Source organism: Melospiza melodia, chromosome 1, assembly GCF_035770615.1.
Source record: "Melospiza melodia melodia isolate bMelMel2 chromosome 1, bMelMel2.pri, whole genome shotgun sequence".
Lineage (NCBI taxonomy): Eukaryota > Metazoa > Chordata > Aves > Passeriformes > Passerellidae > Melospiza > Melospiza melodia.
The window spans coordinates 9,475,409-9,494,637 of NC_086194.1; the positions used below are offsets into that span (position 1 = coordinate 9,475,409).

Below are 19,229 nucleotides of genomic sequence, written 5' to 3' on the forward strand. Positions count from 1 at the left end.
GCCGGAGCCCTGCCCTCACGAAGCCCCGCCCCTGCCCCCACGAAGCCCCGCCCCCAGTGGCAGCCCCGCCCTTCCCTCGGCCGTTTGCCCCGCCCCGGTGCAGCGCCGCCGGCGGCCGGCAGGGGGCGCTCTCCGCTCGCACGGGGCACCCGGCGGGGCCGTTCGAGAAGCTTCCGGAAGCGGCGGGGCGGAAGTGACGGCGCGCGCTGGCGGCGCTTCCTGTTTGTGGCCGCTGCCGTTTGTCCCGGCGGGAGCGGCGGGAGGGAAGCGGCGGGAGCGGCGGCCGCGCTCGGCAGACACCGGCGGGTGAGTGCGGGGCGGACGGGCCCGGGGCCGCCCGGCCGCGGCCGTGCGGGAGGCAGGGGCAGCGGGGAGCGGGCGCTTGGCCGGGCTGCCGTGCTCGGCAGCGGCGTCCCTGGTAGCGGGGCCTCGCGGCGCGGCGCGGCCGGCGCAGGCCCCGCAGTGCTGGATCGGCCCCGGCTGCCGTGCGGGGTCTGCCCGGCCTTGGCGGGACTCGGGGATCGCAGCGAGCTCGGGGAGGGAGCGGCTGCCCTGGGCTCCCCCCGGCACTCGGAGCGGGACAAACCCCGGGACGTTCGGTGCCAGCCCGCGCTGCCGCCTGCTCGCCGCGAGGCAGAAAATAAATTCCGGCTTTCCATTCCTTGCTCACAGTGGTGTCAGTTCGCAGGGGATGAGGGCGAGCCTCGTTTCGTTGAACAGACCTTGTCCTTAAAGCGCTTTTTGTCGCGGGGTGCTGCCTTGGCGGCTTGCGAGCGGTGTTGCGTTCTCCTTTCTCTACCGTGCCTGAACGGAGAGGGGGGTGAGCTGCGGGCCGTGCCTGCAGTGAGAGCACCGGAGGAACGGCCTTGAGATGAGTAGGGGGAGATCAGACCAGATAATGTATTACATATTTGATTAGATAATGTGTTAGATATTTCGCGTTTAGGGTGGTCAGGCATTGGAATAGGTTGCCTAGGGCGGCGGCGGGGTCACCATCCCCGGAGGTGTTCGGGAGCGCCTGGATGTGGCGCTGGCTGGGTTAGTGATTAAGGGACAGTGGCGGTCGGTGCCGGGGGATGTTTGGGCTGGATGATCTCAGCGGCATTTTCCACCCCTGATGATCCTAAGCCAAACGCGCTGTGTTTCCCCCCGATGGAAGCAGTTCCGATACGTTCGCTCAGTGTTTACTGCTCGGGATAGGGGCAGCAGGGAGGTTTGTTGTGGGTGAGGTCGGCAGAGGTCGGGTGTTTTGAGTTCGCTGTTGCCAGGTTCCGGGCTGAGTTGAAAGCTGACACTGCCAGGTAAGGAACGCTGTTTGTCCTCAGTATTTGTTGCGCTCCGGAGGGGGCTGTGGGCTGGATTTAGAACTCGCGTTCTTGTTTGCGCCAACACTTTGTGTTGTGTTGCTGCCTGAGCTCTCCTTGGTGTGCTAAAAAAGGTGTTAGAAATAATTCTAAATACTGAACAAATCAGTTCTAAATTGTAATAATTATAAACTGCTACTTTTTTAGGCACGGTAACATGAAAGCTGCGTTTATAATGTTCAAATGGTTAGGCTTGTGTCATTGCATAGTCAGTGATCAAAGTCAAGAGTTTTTAGGGTATAAAGTGTCAAAAAGTGATAAGAACAAGGTGCTGACACAAAGGGAACAGCTGGGATGAAGCAAGGCTCTGCCTCTCCGGTCCTGCAGCAGAGGTTGCACTGCTGCCTGCTGACCTTAATTTTTGTTTACTCTTTGGAGATCCTTGTACTCCAGTTAGGGATTTTATGTTCAGCTGGTGATCAAGAGCCTAGTAGTGAAAATACCATTTAGTTTGATGGATTATGTTGTCAAAGAAGATTTGTTTAGACCAATGAGTAAATGTATTCGTTTGGACCAATGAGTAAATGTATTTACAGATTTTGTCTCTGTGATTACTTTTTTATTGCAAACAACCAGAATTTTAACTATTGCACAACACTATTCTAACTTTGTGTACTCCCCTCGGCGCCTGTGCTGACTTCTCAGTGGCGAATAAGAGTGTGTTGAAAATGGAAGTTAAATTAGTATTAATTTTTCTTAAAGAATCTCTATTGGAGTAGAAGTTTAACTTGCTGCTTTTATTGGCAGCACTGTTTAGACTGCAGTGCTGCTAATAATGTAAACTAAATCTGTAAACTGCAGAGTTCCATCGAGCTTGTCTTTTAAGTACTTGTGCTTTCAAACTGCAGCAGATTCTTACCCAGGCAGCTTCTCTCTCTGGTATATTCTCTGTCCTTCCCAGATCGATGCAGTTTGCTCATTTATCTTGGCTGGGCTTGGGAAGAAGGAGGTAAGGGCTTTACTTTTGTGAAGTTTTAGTTAGAGGGTTAATGAGGTTTGCAACTGATGTTTTTAAATAGATAAACAGATTTCTTTACCGACTGTGTTCTTGCTTTTATCCATTAGAAGTTTTGGAATGTATGGAATAATTATCATATGTAGGATACAGGAGTTCCTAACAGTACGTGAGATATCAATACCGGGTTTTTGGTTTGCTCTGCCCCTGTGCCGAGCTCGGTGGCGCAGTGAGCTCTGTGAGCGGAGCTTGCGTGGCCCGGGGGCGGTGACTGCGGTGTCCCCGGGCCGGAGGTGTCGCGGCCTGGCCTGGAGCGGGCGGCGGTGTCAGCGCGGGGGCCGGGGCCGCTCGGGGCTGCTGCCGGCGCAGCACGGGGCAGCGCAGCACAGCACAGCACGGGAGAGCACAGCACAGGAGGGCACAGCACAGGACAGGGCAGCACAGCACGGGAGAGCACAGCACAGGACGGGGCAGCACAGCGCAGCACAGGAGAGCACAGCACAGGACGGGAGAGCACAGCACAGGAGAGCATAGCACAGCACAGGAGAGCACAGCACAGGACAGGGCAGCACAGCACAGCACAGGACGGGGCAGCACAGCACAGGAGAGCACAGCACAGGACAGGAGAGCACAGCACAGGGCAGGGCAGCACAGCACAGCACGGGAGAGCACAGCACAGGACAGGGCAGCACAGCACAGCACAGGAGAGCACAGCACAGGACAGGAGAGCACAGCACAGGACAGGAGAGCACAGCACAGGACAGGAGAGCACAGCACAGGACAGGAGAGCACAGCACAGGACAGGAGAGCACAGCACAGGACAGGAGAGCACAGCACAGGACAGGAGAGCACAGCACAGGACAGGAGAGCACAGGACAGGACAGGAGAGCACAGCACAGGACAGGGCAGCACAGCACAGGAGAGCACAGCACAGGACAGGGCAGCACAGCACAGGACAGGAGAGCACAGCACAGGACAGGAGAGCACAGCACAGGACAGGAGAGCACAGGACAGGACAGGAGAGCACAGCACAGCACAGGACAGGGCAGCACAGCACAGGAGAGCACAGCACAGGACAGGAGAGCACAGCACAGGACAGGGCAGCACAGCACAGCACAGGAGGGCACAGCACAGGACAGGGCAGCACAGCACAGGAGAGCACAGCACAGCACGGGAGAGCACAGGGCAGGGCAGCACAGCACAGCACGGGAGAGCACAGCACAGCACGGGAGAGCACAGCACAGGACAGGAGAGCACAGCACAGGGCAGCACAGCACGGGAGAGCACAGGGCAGCACAGGACAGGAGAGCACAGCACAGGACAGGAGAGCACAGGGCAGCACAGCACAGCACAGGAGGCTCTCCAGCCTCCCAGAGCGCATCCACCGCTCCTGAGCCATGCAGTCAGGCTGGCTTTGAAGGGAACTCGTTGCTGTAATTTTCGACTTAGCTGTGTGAGGTTTACGTTCAAGCATTGTGCTCCTTAAGTAGGAAGTGCTCCATTTCTCTAATAGCATTTGTAAAAGAACCTCAGTTGTGTCCTGGAAACATTTAATGACAAAGCTTTTCCTTTGTCTTATTCAAGCAATGGAAGGATTAGTGAGAAATTACTTAGCTTTGTCAAAACTTGTTGGATCTTGCATATGATGATTGTTTCTTTCAAGATAAATTTAAAATAAAATTATATTTGAGGGTGCTAGTAGTTTAAATTCTATTTTCTTTTGAATGAAATACATTTGAATGGATGTTAGGTTTTCCTTACTTTAGACTTAATGAAATCGTTCTGCTTTATTTATTTAAGTGCTAGAGAAGAAATAATTCATGCATATGCATTTCACTCCTACAGTTACTAGTTGTAGATTTTATGTTTTCTCTTTGTTCTGAATACTGAAATCCCCCTGGTATTAGTGAGGACTCAGTACTTAACAAGGACCTTAAAGGCCATATAGTAAGTCTGAAGCCATTCATAGCTACATTGCAGCTATTTTTTATTAAAACTTTAATTTTTCTGATTAGAATTTTTTTTTCTCTCTTAAAATGTAGTCTGAATCTGTGACAGCCTATCAAAAGTTGCTGTTTGCTTTAATGAACCTTTTTTTTTCCTTTTTCTTTGGGTTAAATAAAGTTAACATGACTCAAAAACACTTCAGGGGAAATGTGTAGAAACTTTGAACTATTTTCTTTTCCCTAAAGGATCATCTGTTTGATATGATTATTTGCCTAAAACTTTCTGGGCCATGTTTTTCAGTTGAGGCTTTCACTGTTTTTAATTGCTTACTCATAGGCAGATCATATATATTTTAAAATAAGGTTTTATTTTACTTTGTATAAAATAGCCTTTTATGGTGAGTTTTAGGAGAGTGACAGTGTTCCAGATATTTGTGACACAATTCCAAATTTGGACACCTGAGTTGTTTTGGAAAAGTGCTCCTTTGCTTTAAGGAAAGATCATGAATAAGTCCCCCTTTATCAGAGATGAGATGGATAAGCAGGAGAGAGGGTGGCCTGTTGACTGATCAGCATCCTTTCCTGGTTTTTGTTAGCCACCTTACATTTCTTTCACAGATGAAGATTTTGGTATTTCTTCTGTTTCCATTTTTGGTTGGTTCACTCTTTTTTAATGGTTTTTCACTTGTTGCCCTCTTCAGGCTTTCCATGTGCCAGGCAGCAGTGCAGACCAGGTCTGTAATTCCTGCCAGAATTGTCTTGCTGTCCTTGGGGAGGAGAGCAGTGGACAGGACTCTCGGTAGCACCTTGAGGGGTGAGGGTGTCCTGGTCAGGTGCCTCTTGTCTGGCTGTGCTGGAGTTTTATTGTTGCTGGCTTTTCCACAATGGAACATGAGCTGCAAGGTAAAGCAGCCAGCCCAGCTGCCTTCTCCCTGCGTGAACTGGTATAATAATAACAACAACTGTATCCAGATCCACTCTGCTGTCTGACATACAGGCAGGATGTTTGCTGTAAACATGAGATTAAACTAAGCTTTTTGGAATGTGCATTTTATTAAATTCATCTCCTGAGGATACTGAGGGAGTATTAAAATAATGAGCATAAACATGGCTATTTAAGTACATCGTATTAATTTAAATTATATGGTAAATTGACATTTTTCCATGAAACAATAAATTTCAGGAGCCTGTGAAGTTAAACTGTGACAGTTTTTCTAAGCTTAGGTAAGTAAAAGCTAAAAGTATTGAAGCTGTTAATGTGCTTTAGTCTGCACTGTGTATGTATAAGTGGGAGGAAAAAATTAATGCTGGTGCCTTGTTTAAATGTATTTGTCAGGTTTATTAATCACAAAACTTACACAGGTTTTCTTACTCTGTGTTCTTGTACTCATAGGTAGCTTTATTTGTTCCTTAGCATTCTTACTCTTAAAAAATGTTCTGGTAAACTGTTCTGGTAAACTTTGTGTTAGCACAATGGATTTTTGTGAGTTCACCCTTCAGAGCAGGGTGTTTGTTCCTGCAGAGCTGACAGCAGGATGCAATCCTTTAGCTAACTCCATGGAAAGCAGCAGGTGCTGGCACCTGGGTGGCTGTGGGGCCTGCAGAGGATGTTGATGAGTGCCTGCTCTGTGAACTCTGTGAATCAGGAGTTTGGAGCTCCATCCTGCTCTCCAGGTGACTGCTGGAGTCACTGAGCTCGAGCTATTCTGGCATCTCTGAGGACTCTCTGTGCTGCCCATTGCTTCATGGCCAGAAATAGATAACTTTTTCTGACTGAGCTGACTGCAAAGGTCGCATGCCCCTTGCTGTCTGAATTCCCTCCTGGCTGCTCTGAAGAATTTCTTGTTTGGATGCTTTCCCCCATTCCCTATTTAGTTTGGGGTGCTGCTTTGTCATCCCTGCCGCTTGTTTGTCCGATTACTTGCTTTTCTCTGGCATCTGATCTTATGAAAGTTTGGAGTTCTCTATATATCTGTCTTCTGTAATGCTTCTCATGCTTTTTATGTAGCTGAGGACTGTGCTGTAAAGAGTTTGTGAGCCAGGTTTTGAGTAACTCAGGCTGAGCTGTGTGGGGAGGGCCTGAGCCTGGTCCTGTGTCCATGTAGTTCAGGGCCACTGTAAACCAGAACAAAGCTGCCTTCCCTGTGACGCCTGGGAAATCTATAGACTATGGAAGCCTTTGGTTCACATAAACATTGCCTGTTTGATTTTCATGCCCCAAAGAAGGAGTTGGAGTAGCTGATAGCACACTGTAAACATAGTGCAGTTCCCAGCTCAGGGAACTGCAGATTTTTGTGAGCAAACACGAAGGCCATGAAACATCTTCTTTCAGATGGTTTATTTTTTTTTTTGACTTGTATTTTCTTCTGAAATTTTGAAGATTTTCTGTGGATGGAGGCAGGAAATCAGCTAATGTGGGCTGGCTTCTTCCTTGCTTTAGAAAAAACTCAAGTGCCTAATTAATGAGCCTTGCTTGTATATTTGGAGACAAATTATTTGACAGATTGCGTGTTTGGAGAAGATTTTTGTCATGTCATTGTGATTAGGACAGTTGGGTGGTTTCTTGCAGGGAGGTGTATGGTTTGCATCTCTGAAACATGTAGACATTTTCACCATGCACATTCCTACTAGCCTTAGAAGTACTGATTTATTTTTTTTAATTGGCCATCTTCTATTTTCTAAGTCAATGGCGATCCATATTCTGCTTTATTATAAGCTGATGGTGGTTGTTTTCTTCAGTGAGTATTTTAAATAATTCTGTCCTGAAAAGATTGCAGATAGAGGTCTTTTCTAGTTTGTGAATATTGTTGGATATTTTGGGGGGAGGGGGGTTTTGTGGGTGTGCATGGTGTTTTTTTGGTCAGTCTTGGTGGCTGTTCAGGGGCTAAATACTAGCTGACTTTTTTTTTCTTTAGCTGGACAAAAGAAGCTGAAGATGAGTTTTTTTCTTCTAAATATTTTTAAAACCTTTTTATATACAAAACTTCCTTTGATAACTGAAGTTTCATTAGTACAGTTTATGCTTTATGATAACTAGCAGATAGAAATAACAGGATATTAGAGATGAATGCTTCCTGTCACCTGACTTTGGTGACACTTTGATTAGGAGAAGGAGAATATTAAGAATTTGTTTTCTTTAGCAGGTTTCTGGCTGTTCTAATTCCAGACTTTATGCTAGTGACAAGTAAAAACTGAGCAATAACACTCACTAAAGACAGAATATGCAATCCCCAGACATTTCTTTGAAACAAATAATTTCTCCATCTTGAAGGAATAGCTTTTTAGGGTCAGAGTCATCTGTTAAGAGGTGATCATGCTGCTTCAGCTTTGTTTTTTTGTCCCAACTTCAGGTTTCTGTTATCTGGGATATATGGTGTTTATATTGAGTCTTAACTTCACAGATCTGCAGCATTGCTTTTAAACAAGCAGGAAAGTTTTAAAAAAATACTGTGTTGAAAACAATATGACTACCTGTGTGCACAAAGTTCTCTAGGGAAAGATATGATTTATTTGTTACATCTAAGTTGCTTTTCCTACATGCTTTTTCTAGTTAGAAGTTTGAGTTTTAAGTTTTCCCTCTAAGATAGGTACCAGAATTGAGAAGAGAGCTAATGAAGGTCTTGTATAAGAAAAGGAGAATATGAAAAGACATTTAGTGTTATGGTATGTGCTCCTGTCCTGAGGCTTTTTTCTGGTTGCTTGCTGGTTTTAGGTTTGTTAGGAGGGACTCTGACCTTTAGCCTTAAGCTTCACTCATGCTGGATTCCCCCTGATTTCTTTGCAGAAATACATTCCAAATGTGCTGTTCCTCATAAGGCTGGCTGTGGGATTTGATAACAAACTTACCCACACTGACTCTGCTCCTCGCCTCTGTGTTCACAGAGCTGTTCCAATTGTTGTGTGGGAAACAGCAGAGCTAGAGAGGCCAGTTGATAGCAAATATCCTGGGATATTTTTGGTAATCTGTATGTTTACATATTGAACACTGCCATCAGTACATTATTATCATTGGCATTCTTAATTTTAGTGCACGTCCCCCAACTTCCTTTGGTGTTGGTCACAGTATTAACTATAACCTTATGGTTTTTTTGATGTGGAGATTTCTTCAAAGGGCTATTTACTTGCTACACTTTAATTTTGTGTTTGTGGGACTGTATGGTTAAGGGGATTGCTAAAACCACCCAAGTTTTAAACACGTGGGTCCTCCAGTACATTTGCTTCTGTAAGTGGTTTGGAGAGGGGAGGAAGCATGGCAGGGTATCTCTTAAACTGGTTCTGCCATTTGAGGAAATGTCTGTGTAACCATAATCCATAATTAAAGGTAATTAAGCTTTAACCTACAGCAGGAACATATTTTGAAGATGTACCAATTTATTTTGAAAGGAAGTATTTTTTCAGTGTTTATATCCCAGGATGTTGAAAGATACATGTAAAAGTAGTACAATAAATTAATTTTAGAATATTTCACTAGGCTACATCATACTTGGTTTTCTTGGGAAAGAAAAGGAAACTTAGACTGCCTGGGTTAAAATTAAAAACACTGAATGACTTGAGGGGGGGAAAGGTTCTTTCAATGAATTTTTGTTCTTGATGCACAAGATAAGAAAATGTGACTAATACATTGCTGTATTATGTTCTGAGTGTATTTGGGTGATTTTCCCTGCAACAAGTTGATAACTACTGGAAAAGGGTCACTGTTTATTGTTCCTTAAATTGAAACAAGCCAGCAGTGGTAGGATGGAAGGGGGATTGGAGATTTTTTAGTGGTAGAGAGAAAGACAGCATTGCACGAAGACATGAAACATTCTTGAAACTTTTTAGGAAGGTTCTTTCATCTTAGTGGTCATTTAGTTGGAGTAATGGTCAGTGAAACTGTTCCTTGTAATTATTCTCCAGTGTTGACAAGAAACTGTCAATATTTAAACTGCTTTTTTAACTTCTGGGTTTCTCAGGACTCTTGTGATAACTGTTCTTTTATACTAACAAACACTCAGTGCCTCTGCACTTGAATTGGTTGGTTACCTTGCAGTTGGAGCAATCTTGCCTGGTTGTGTGCTTGTCTTGGGAAATGTAAAGGAGGCAAATGATATTCAGTAGTTTTGGCAACATGCACATTTTTTGTCAAAGCCTGAGTACAAGAAAGGCTTATTGGATTCAATAAGAGATTGAGTTTTAAATTTCCAAGCCCTGCACAAACATTGTTTTTCTGGAGGGAGCATGTCAGTGGAAGTAATGTTCTGAAGAACAGATGTGAAAGATGGGTCCCTTTGTTTATGCCCATATGTGCTTTAGACATGACAGGTGTCACAGATAACAGGTGAACTTTTGCATTCAGAGTTATTAATATCTACATCAAAACTGTAATCCAGATACCCTTCTTAAAATACTCAGCTTATCACTCTAATCTGTTTCAGGAACTGCTGTATCTCTGTGTGTTTGTGTACTGTGTTTCAGTGGGATTAAGGAACTTAAAAATCTGAATTAAAGTCATTGTTTGATTTCTTGACCTAAAGTAAAGCAGTTTTATTTTCAATTTGGAACGTTTGAACTTTGTCTTTCTTGGGTCAAGTTTGATACAAGGCCGTCCCAGGCTTCTACCTGACTTTCACTGAGTAGCAGTACTGGACAAGCTTCATTTACAAGTTGTTGTTGTTGTTACAGGACTGGAAAGGCTCAGCTGTTGTTACCACAAGAACTCCTGAAACATGGTGGATTATTATGAAGTTCTGGGAGTGCAGAAGCATGCCTCAGCAGAGGATATCAAAAAAGCGTGAGTGTCACTGGTGTGGATGTTTTGGATTTTAAGGGACAGATATAATTACATGGTTTTTGTAGTCACACTTTGTTGTCTTCCCATTTCTTTTGCAAATTCCTGCCCATGCTGCTTTATGAACTCAAATACTGGAACTGTGATCTTGGATAATTGCAAAGCACATCAACCTAGGGGCAAGCTTAGCTTTGCCCCTCTAAGTAAGAAGTTATGAACACTTTGCCTAAAGTGTTTCATTTGAGGATAGGAATTGTGTGCAGCTGGCAAAGAAGGCATTGATGTTAGGATGTCACAATCCATGTGTTCTTGGAGCTTTATCAACTTCTAATGTACCAGATTCCTCTTGATGTTTCCCTTGGTTGGTTGTAATTACAGGGCTCTAAGGAGGAGCCCACAGCAGAGATATTTTGGAATGTTTTTCTTAGGTCTCGCAGATGTTGATCATCAGAAATACACAAGAATAATTTCAGAATAAGTAAAAAACCCCAAACCTACTTTCTAATTTAAAACATATCTGAGTAGGTGGTTCTTTGTGTACCTGCAGGTTGCTCCCAATATCTAGATGCAATATACAAAGCACCAGGAATTTCTTATTTTCATCCTTGACAACCTGTTTAACCTGACAACATTGTGTTTATTTGTATAGCATATTCTGTTATTTCAGAGTAAAGTATCCTTTGTTTTCCTTCCACTCAGGTACCGTAAGTTGGCACTGAAATGGCACCCTGATAAAAACCCAGACAATAAGGATGAGGCAGAACGGCAGTTTAAGCAAGTAGCTGAGGCCTATGAAGTCTTGTCAGATGGTAGGTATCTCACAAGGGCTCTTGAACTGCCTGTCTGTTCTGGGGATCAGGCTGAAAATGTTCATCTATGGTGCTTTGAAGGGATATTGTAATTTTGGTTCATCAGCCAACTTGACTGCTTCCTTTTCAAAGGCAAGGAAAGAGAAAGATGCTTGCAGATGAGACAGAATAAGCAGAAATTTTGAAACAAAAATTTCAGGATCTCCCTAGATACATAACCAAACTACTAGAAACTGAAATTCAATGTCTGCTAGAAATTTCTGTAGACTTCTGTGAATCTCAAGATTAACTTTGTCTTAGCAGGTGAGGCCAGTGTTACAGTCAGTATAGGGGTATTGTGTTTATCCTCTAAAATCAGGCCAGACCAACTCTGAAGTATCCACTGTTGGGCCTACAGCTTCTAGTTTTTGTAACAGTAAACTAGTCTTGAGAAAACCCAAGCATACTGTAAACCTTACTGAAAGTTTGGATTTCATTTGAGTGAGTTCTGTAATTTCAGTCAACTGTGATGCTAAAGATAATGTTTATTTTGAATTGTTCTGAAAGAGGTGTTTAGCCTGACCCATGCAGTGCAGGAATGCAGTTTACAGTTCACCCATGTCTTTTTGCTTGAAGAGTATCATTAACTTTTGCCAGTGTTCTGACAAAAGCAGCCTGAATCATAACAAAGTGATTTAAGCTACTTTGATTATTTTCCTCTGTAATTGACTGCAGCTGTCTATATGCTATTTCTGAAGTGTCCTTGATTTCACCTGAGACAGTGAGCATGGGAAAGCTATATTTAAAGCTCTAGCAGCATCTAGATTACCTCTCAGAGTTCAGCCTGATTTAGTGAGCTGCAGTCTTGTACACTGTGTTTCTTTGCTTGGTTTTGATAGTTAATTAACAGGGGAGAAAAAGAACTTAATTTATCATTAGTTCATTGTATGCTTGTCTTTTAGAGTGCTTTATCCTTCTTAAGCTAATTTTTTTGAGCAGGATAAAAATAGGATACTGGTCTGGTTGTTAAACAGATCTCTAAGTTCTTTGGAAACAGTACAGTGCTAGAATTTTAGAACAGCTTCTAAAAGTGCTGCCAGTTTTTGGATCTATGCCAAATCCTAAGTTACTGATGTCTTAACAATCATTTGTGCAGCAGGGATAGCAGAATCTTCAGCCCAGTGGTTGAGAGGCAGTCAAATGTTCTGCAAACTTAATGAAATTTTCTGACACCATTACAGGCTTGAATGATGACAGATTTTTGGCAGAAGAATAGTTTTGTAAGGGATTACATAAGCAAAAAAAAAATACTGAAATTGGGTGATCATTGAACACACTTCCCTTGTGGGAAACCTTGTGGTTTCAAAAACGGAACATTTTTCAAGATGAATTTTGGTTTTTGTGAGCCCTAAGGGCCCCCTTGCTGTTTCCTGCCCATGACAGTTTATCTGCCTTGCTGCTTTCTTCTTCATAATTGGATGGGTAGGTTAAATTCCTTTCTTTAAAAGCTGCTGTCTAGAAAGGCAGTACAGATAATGTATCAAGCTTTAGGGATTTGTGAAACTATTGCAAGCTCCTATTATTTGAGATGATAACCATTATATAAAATTTTAATTCCTGTTAGTCAGAAGTGTTTTACTTTCCAATATCTGTTTGAGGTAACTGCGTGTTCTTTCAGTGATGCTGTTTAAATTTTAAAAACATCTTTCACTGAAGAGATTCCACTGGGAAAAGCATAATAATATTAAGAGAATAAAATCAAATGCCCTGATTGGTTTTTGACTGATACTTCCACAACAGTGCAGGCAAAGTGAGCTGTCTGTCTGCCTCTTTAAGGTCTTCAGGTTCCCTTCCAGTACCAAAGTGCCATCTGATCTTGTGCAATAATGTGGAGTTCATTTTTCTCTCCTTTCTCATGAATACTGGCTGGTTTACAGTGAAATTAATAGTCATTCCATGCCTTCTGAAATAATAGAGAGCAAGCAGTTTGAGTCACATCCTTCCTTGGCTTTTTAGAACATCATTCTCCATTCCATATCCCACAATTAAGCCAGCAAAAATGGTTATAATTAATTTTAGGGGTTTTGCAGTCACTCTTATAAACACTGGTCTTTGTTCTCTTAACTCCCCCACAATGGGCTTGGTCTTGTGCAAGAAAAGGAAAAGAGGCAATGCTCAAGGTTGGCAAGTGGGAGAGGAGGAAGGGAGTGCTTGAGCACTGGAACTGCTCTCCAGAGAGCCTGTAGAATCTTATCTCAGAAATTGATGTGATCACAGCTTTATTCAGGCAAGTTGTGACCAACTTCACAGTTAGACTTGTGTGGAGGAGCAGGTTGAGGTCCAGAGATCCTTCACAGCCTTTAAGCTTTTCATGGTAGCTGTCCAAAGAAGAAATCTGCCATATTCTTCTTAAAGGCAAGTTTCTACATGAGGTTTGTCCTTAAACCAAAATTTTTCTCATACATCAGGACTGGACCTTCTACAGCTTACTGGTCTTAAGTTTGAAGTTCAGTAGCTATTCTTTTTGAACTAAATTGAAGATGCTCAGCAGTTATAGATGAGAACTTCCCTAAATAAACTAGCTTTGAGAAGATGCTTAACTGAGAATGCTGGTTAAGTGGTTTTATTTTTTCACAAAACCAACAAACCTGTTTACTGACATGATGTACAACTTCTCTTTGTAGCTAAAAAACGTGACATCTATGACAGATATGGAAAAGAAGGCCTAATAAATGGAGGTGGAGGTATGTTGACAATCAGCAGTTTTTTGCTTTCTCTATTTTCTGTAGCTTTCTTTTCAAGACAGGAATCTGGAAATGCCTGTACTAGGGCCTAAAATTCAGTCTTTTAAAAATCAAGATGTCAATTGTTTTACAGTTTTTCTGGTTATTATAAAAGGTATTGCTGTTATTTCAAAACAGAGAAACTGTTACGGAAAGTGATGAAGTAATGTGTGTATTTAAGTTAAATTATATCTGAAAGAGAAATTTTGGAAACTGTTTATATTTTTAGATGATTCAAGTACCCTATAGGCCTCAACTTTCTTATTAGTAAGAATATGTGAAGATAACTGAAATTTAACTTTTTTCCTTTTTTTTTTGTTTATTTGCAGGTGGAAATCATCATGATAGTCCATTTGATTTTGGATTTACATTCCGCAACCCAGATGATGTCTTCAGGGAGTTTTTTGGTGGAAGGGACCCCTTTTCATTTGACTTCTTTGGTAAGTGATCCCCTGGTTTTAGTAACATGTGTCTAAAGTGGGGCTTAAACTTTACTCTTACAAAACAAACAGAGCTAATGTAGTTTTAATAGAAATAGTTCTAAAAATGGGGCAGACAACTGGTATTTTGTATTGTATTTGAAATTTTTGTTTCATACCTGTTTCTTGGTTAATTTTATTGTACAAAACTAGGTATGGCTTGCCAGTTAATGTTTTGTTGGAAGGCCTGGTTTGCCAAACATGAAATGATGTCTGCAATGTCTCTAAGTTGAAATAATATTCAACAGAAAAAGTGCTTACTGGAATTTCCTCTCAAGAATTTAAGCAGGCTAACTTAGTCTGTTGATTTCTCTCTTTTGATCTGTAAATAAATTAAAACTTTGAGAGCTTCTGAATGGGACAGCTTAATTATAACTGTTACACCATAACTCTCACTGTGAACTTGTGTCCTAGCAGGACTGATTTTCTCCTGTCAGAATAGGAACAGTTGCATACATAATCTAAACATTCTCCCAAATTCATGTCACCTGTTTGCTTGGGGTATAGAGCCTTTAGAGACTCAGATAAAATGGTTCTTGAGGTTTGTATTCTTCATTTAGGAAGCATTCATTAAAGGAAGCAATATGTGATAAAAGTTGTCAGAGGAATCTTTTTGCCCTCATGCTGAAGGTCTTCTTGCTTGCTCTAGTGAAGGTCTTTTCAGAGGTGCTGGGATTCTTATGCAATCTCTCTGTGTATGTTCAGCTCAGCAAAATGCTGACCTATAAAGCAGAACTGATCCTGTGTTCAGTATTTACTGTGAGAAAGTTCCATACTGGAAACTGCAAGAAGTGTACTTGAAAAACCAGGCTTTCTTCCTGTTCAGTATGTAGATATTGATTTAGCTCTGTAATAATGTTTGCAAATGTTTTAATATTTTTAAAAGTAATTTATTTTCTTTGGCAGCATTAAGGGAGTAGTGCCTTTCAGATTTTAATTATATCTTTCTTTGGTTTGCTATTTCAGGATCATCAGCTGTTAGATGACTAATGAAGGATTAGAAAGGGGGTTGAAGGGCTTGAGGTTGAATGCAGTAGAATGGTAGTTGATGAATTAGATGAGCAGCTAGAGGAGGATCTGGTGGAAGACAGGCAGCTGAATTGGGCAGTTGGATCCAGTGTGAAATCAGCTGAAAGTAGGAAAGGGAAGATTGGAGGAAGCTTCTAGCAAAATACTGATGAGTGGAATGGGCTCTGAACTGGGTAGATGCAACTTCTTCACTGTCTGCAGAGAATAAGAATTTTAGGAAGTACAAGACAGGGATTTCAATTTAGATGAGTGATCTCAACTGGTTAGGACACATCTGGAGTATTGCGTCTGCTTCTGGGCTCCTCAGTAAAAAAACAGAGCTGCTGGATAGAGTCCAGTGAAAGGCCACCCAGATAATTACAGGAGCTTCTCTCACATGAAGAGCAAGTTGGGGAATCGCTGGAATTGTTCACTGTAGAGAAAGCTCAGGGTAAGAGTCTCATCAGTGCATTGGGAAGGGAGTGGAGAGGTCAGAGGCAATCACCACCAATGGAAGCCCAGGAGTCTCTGCCTGAACTTAAGGTAGCACAACTGTACTGGGAGGGCAACAGTGTTGGAGCAGATTGTCCAGAGAGGTTGTGGAATCTCCATGTTTGGAGATAGCCAGAAGGCATATGGAGTAGTCCTGGAAATCCCCCTGCACTTGGTCCTGTTTGAGCAGGGGGTTGGACTGGATGAGCTCTGGAGGTCCTTGTCAAACTCAGTTATTTTGTGATTGTGTGGTAGAAAACCTGGAAAAATCTGAGCAAGATGTTGAGTAGGAAGCTACTGTGGAGGAGCTGGGAGAGAGTGTTCAGTTCTTTTGTTTATTTTTTGATTGAAGATCTATTAAACAAAACAGTTGGTTCTCAATCAAGTATCTTTATAGTAAATTGTACAGGTGAGATGCTACTAGTGGGAGACTGACATAGGCTCTGTTTGATTTTGATTAGATTTACTTCATCAACACTAGCAAAAGACTCTTCACTTGCTGTCCCTGAAAATGTCAGTATTCATGATTAACCTTAAAGCCATGAAGTTTAGTTCTGCTGTTAAATAAATGATAGGCTTGAAGAAAGCTGAGGCCCTGCCTTTTGGGTTCCTTGGAAGGGAGGCTGTAGAGCACAGTGCACAGAGCTCTCCAGCTTATCCAATGGAGGGACCACTGCTGCCAGTGTTCCATGGGGTACTGCAGCTGCAATGAGCCCCTCTGTAGAGGCTGGGATTTTAATTCCTGTTAGTCAGAAGTATTTTACCTTCCAGCATCTGTTTGAGGTAACTGCATGTTCTGTTGCCCCATCTTCCCTCGGGCACCAGTGGGCTTAGCAACATACCTCTGCATTAGTGACCTAGAGGGACATTCTCCCCTGCTTACCACACAGCTTTATTTATTTATTTATTCAGAAGCAGGTTATCTACTTCATGTATTCATCACTGTTTTTGTCAGCTGGAAGAGAAGAGCACTGAGCACAGGCTCTGCCTCTTGCCAAGGTTCTGGCAGTGGCAGCAGTGTTGTGTGCACTCCAGTTAATGGAAACTAATTGTTGCTAAGCTGCCTCTCTGCTTTATGTGGATAGTTGCAGTGTCAGTGACCAGAGGCCTAAAAGCCTCAGTTAAGCTTTGGATTTTGAGCATAAGCTCTTGAAATGTTTCTAGTTGGAAGGTTTCAAAGTGAGCACTTTTTTTTTTTCTTTAAGATGTTTAAGACATTCTCTAACATGGGTAATTGTGACTCCAGACATTTTTTTTTTCAAAAATTTCTGTAAAAAGTACTTGAATTGGTCTTTGCACATATATGAATATTTCAAGGTAGTACAACATAAAAATATGTGTGCTTTCATCTGAATGTAGTGCATTTTGTGATTCCAAAAGCAAGCAGTAGAATTGCATATATAGCAGAAATATTTGTATTGGTGAACTGCAGCCCTTACAGGTTCTGCTGTGTTGGAACACTAATGGAACAGTTCTGTCCTGAATAATAACAGAATTTACCTTCTTAAAATGAGGAGTTGTCAACTTGTTGATGAGTTTTCTGTGGAATTAGTAACTTCTGGAGGAGCTATTCAGGTTATAATTGATATTCTAAGCCACTAAATAAGTACTGAGGTCATGTTTTCTAAAAATGTGTACTGCTGGAATCAAAGATGAAATTGAATAAATACTTTAAAACATTTGTACTTTTTATGCAGTTTGAAGTGGCATGTAGTGAAGCCCACAGAATGCAGGTGGGACTCTCTATATCCTGATTGTCATTGAGTATGTAAAGAGCAGCATTCATATGCATAATTCCTGTAAATTTATGGATGTGAAAAATTTCTGAAATGGTGCTATGAATTGAGTCTGTTAAACTCTACTGAACTATACTGCACTGCTCTTGCAGTTACAGAAAGTTTTCTTTATAAACAGAGACATCTTTATTCATCTGTAGGAAAGAGGAGAATGTAAATTTTTAAATGATGTCTCCCTTCAGACTTTTCAAATGAAAATTTATAATGCTGTTGGAGAAAGCTCTGAACACTTCCAAATGGAGCAGAGTTAATGTTATGTGCTGTGTGTTGCACTGGAGACAGTCACAGATTATTTTCATTGTTTCTTCCCAGGCAAATTCTTTGTAAATCTAGGGGTGCATGAAGGCAAGTACTTTTTAAAACTTCATCTGGTGCTATGACAGATGCTGAGCTCTTACTCTGAGATTTGTGGGCTTGCTTTTTGTGGCACATGGTTGCAGCAGAGTGTGTATTCCTGGTGAGCTGTCCTAGGGATAGTTTTTAGCCTCTCACATATGGATGGATGCTGATCCTTGTGACAGGAAGAAAAGTTGGTGCTTCCTGTGCAGCAATACACTTTGCATTGCAAAGTACTGCCTTGGTATAGCAGTGATCTGCTGTTCAGTCTGTGCCATCCACCTCTGCCTCTCTGTTTACTCTTAATGTAGGGTTGGTTTTTCTTGTCAGTATTCTTAAACTTTTATATTTCAGCTATATAGCTATATCCTATTCCATTTATATGTGATGCTTGCCTTGATTTGGTTTGTGTTCCTTGTTGTGTTTTATTTGAATTTTACTTGTAAATTTTCAAGGATCTTTTTTCTTCTGTAATTTAACAGTTCACAGGAGGGAAGGATCCCAGTGTTACCACTGGTAATGGAAGTGTATTGATGAGTGGCTGCTGCTTCAGGCTGAGAAACAGAAATTGATGTGCTTTGGTGTAGGCTGGGCTGTGTTTCTGGGCTGTTAAAGAATTGATTTGGTTTTGGTTTAGAGGCTTTGCACAAAGTGCACTCAGATTTGCACTTTGAGAGTAAGTTCTGTGTTGGAAGGTGTTACCAGTGAGGAGTTACTGTGGAAGATGGAATTGGTATATAACAAGATCAGAACATTACCCAACAGAAACTCCTTAAGGAGTTAATTCTTTTTTTTTTTTCCTAGACTAGAAGCTGCATACAGACCCTAAACCATCTCAGCTGACTCCAGATGCATCAATGATGCCTGAGTAATTTGTGTATGGGCTAGGAAAAACAACTCAGGGCCTACAGCAGACCAATATCCTCCAGCAGCAGTGCCTACAAGCTTGACAGGATGGTTTGGGGCATTTCAAACTGCTTCCAGTGCCTGGGTGTGCAGTTAAATGAATCCCACAAGGAGCCAGGCTTCTCTCCCTGGCAGAATGTGTTTCTAATGTGACATGATAAATTGGTCCTGGTGGATTTCCCCTCTGGACTTTGATGTCCCAAGAGAAGTCTGTTTGTGGGATCTCTTTAAACATCACTGTAGTCTTGACAGTTTTGCTGTGGTTTCTAAACATACATTTGGAGATGGTAATAAAATCTAAATTTTTTTTAGATTGTGAAGTAGAATTCACAATGTACTTTGATGCATTATATGCCCATAGGGACTCTGTGGAGTTTTCCCTTGAGAGTTCTGGTTACCTGGTTTATGTGATATTTTAAAATTACTCTTGGAAATGAAAGATAAAATGAGACTTAAAAGCTTCATACAACTAGTTAGATACAAATATTTGTCACAGAGAATGTCAGCTAGCTGGTTTTCTGGTATGTACTTTGGTTCCATCAAAGGTCAGAATTACTTCAGATTGACTGCTGTAATATTGATTACATAAAGAGAAGCAGAACTGTTCTG

At 42.1% G+C, this 19,229-nt stretch overlaps 1 protein-coding gene across 5 annotated transcripts in view; it reads left to right on the forward strand.

The window, feature by feature from the left end:
- Window positions 1–208: 208 nt before the first annotated feature.
- Window positions 209–19,229, forward strand: part of DNAJB6 (DnaJ heat shock protein family (Hsp40) member B6) — a 58,161-nt gene continuing 39,140 nt past the window's right edge. For 2 of the 5 annotated variants that reach the window (XM_063182897.1, XM_063182964.1), the window contains exons 1-5: window positions 210–306; window positions 9,927–10,035; window positions 10,732–10,841; window positions 13,505–13,564; window positions 13,933–14,043. In XM_063182897.1, the coding sequence (XP_063038967.1) occupies window positions 9,971–10,035; window positions 10,732–10,841; window positions 13,505–13,564; window positions 13,933–14,043 (346 nt within the window). In that variant the 5' untranslated portion in view covers window positions 210–306; window positions 9,927–9,970. Of the gene's footprint in view, window positions 307–1,156; window positions 1,302–2,197; window positions 2,314–9,926; window positions 10,036–10,731; window positions 10,842–13,504; window positions 13,565–13,932; window positions 14,044–19,229 lie in introns of those variants that run through there. The other 3 variants (XM_063182720.1, XM_063182842.1, XM_063182791.1) reach the window with 3 other exon arrangements.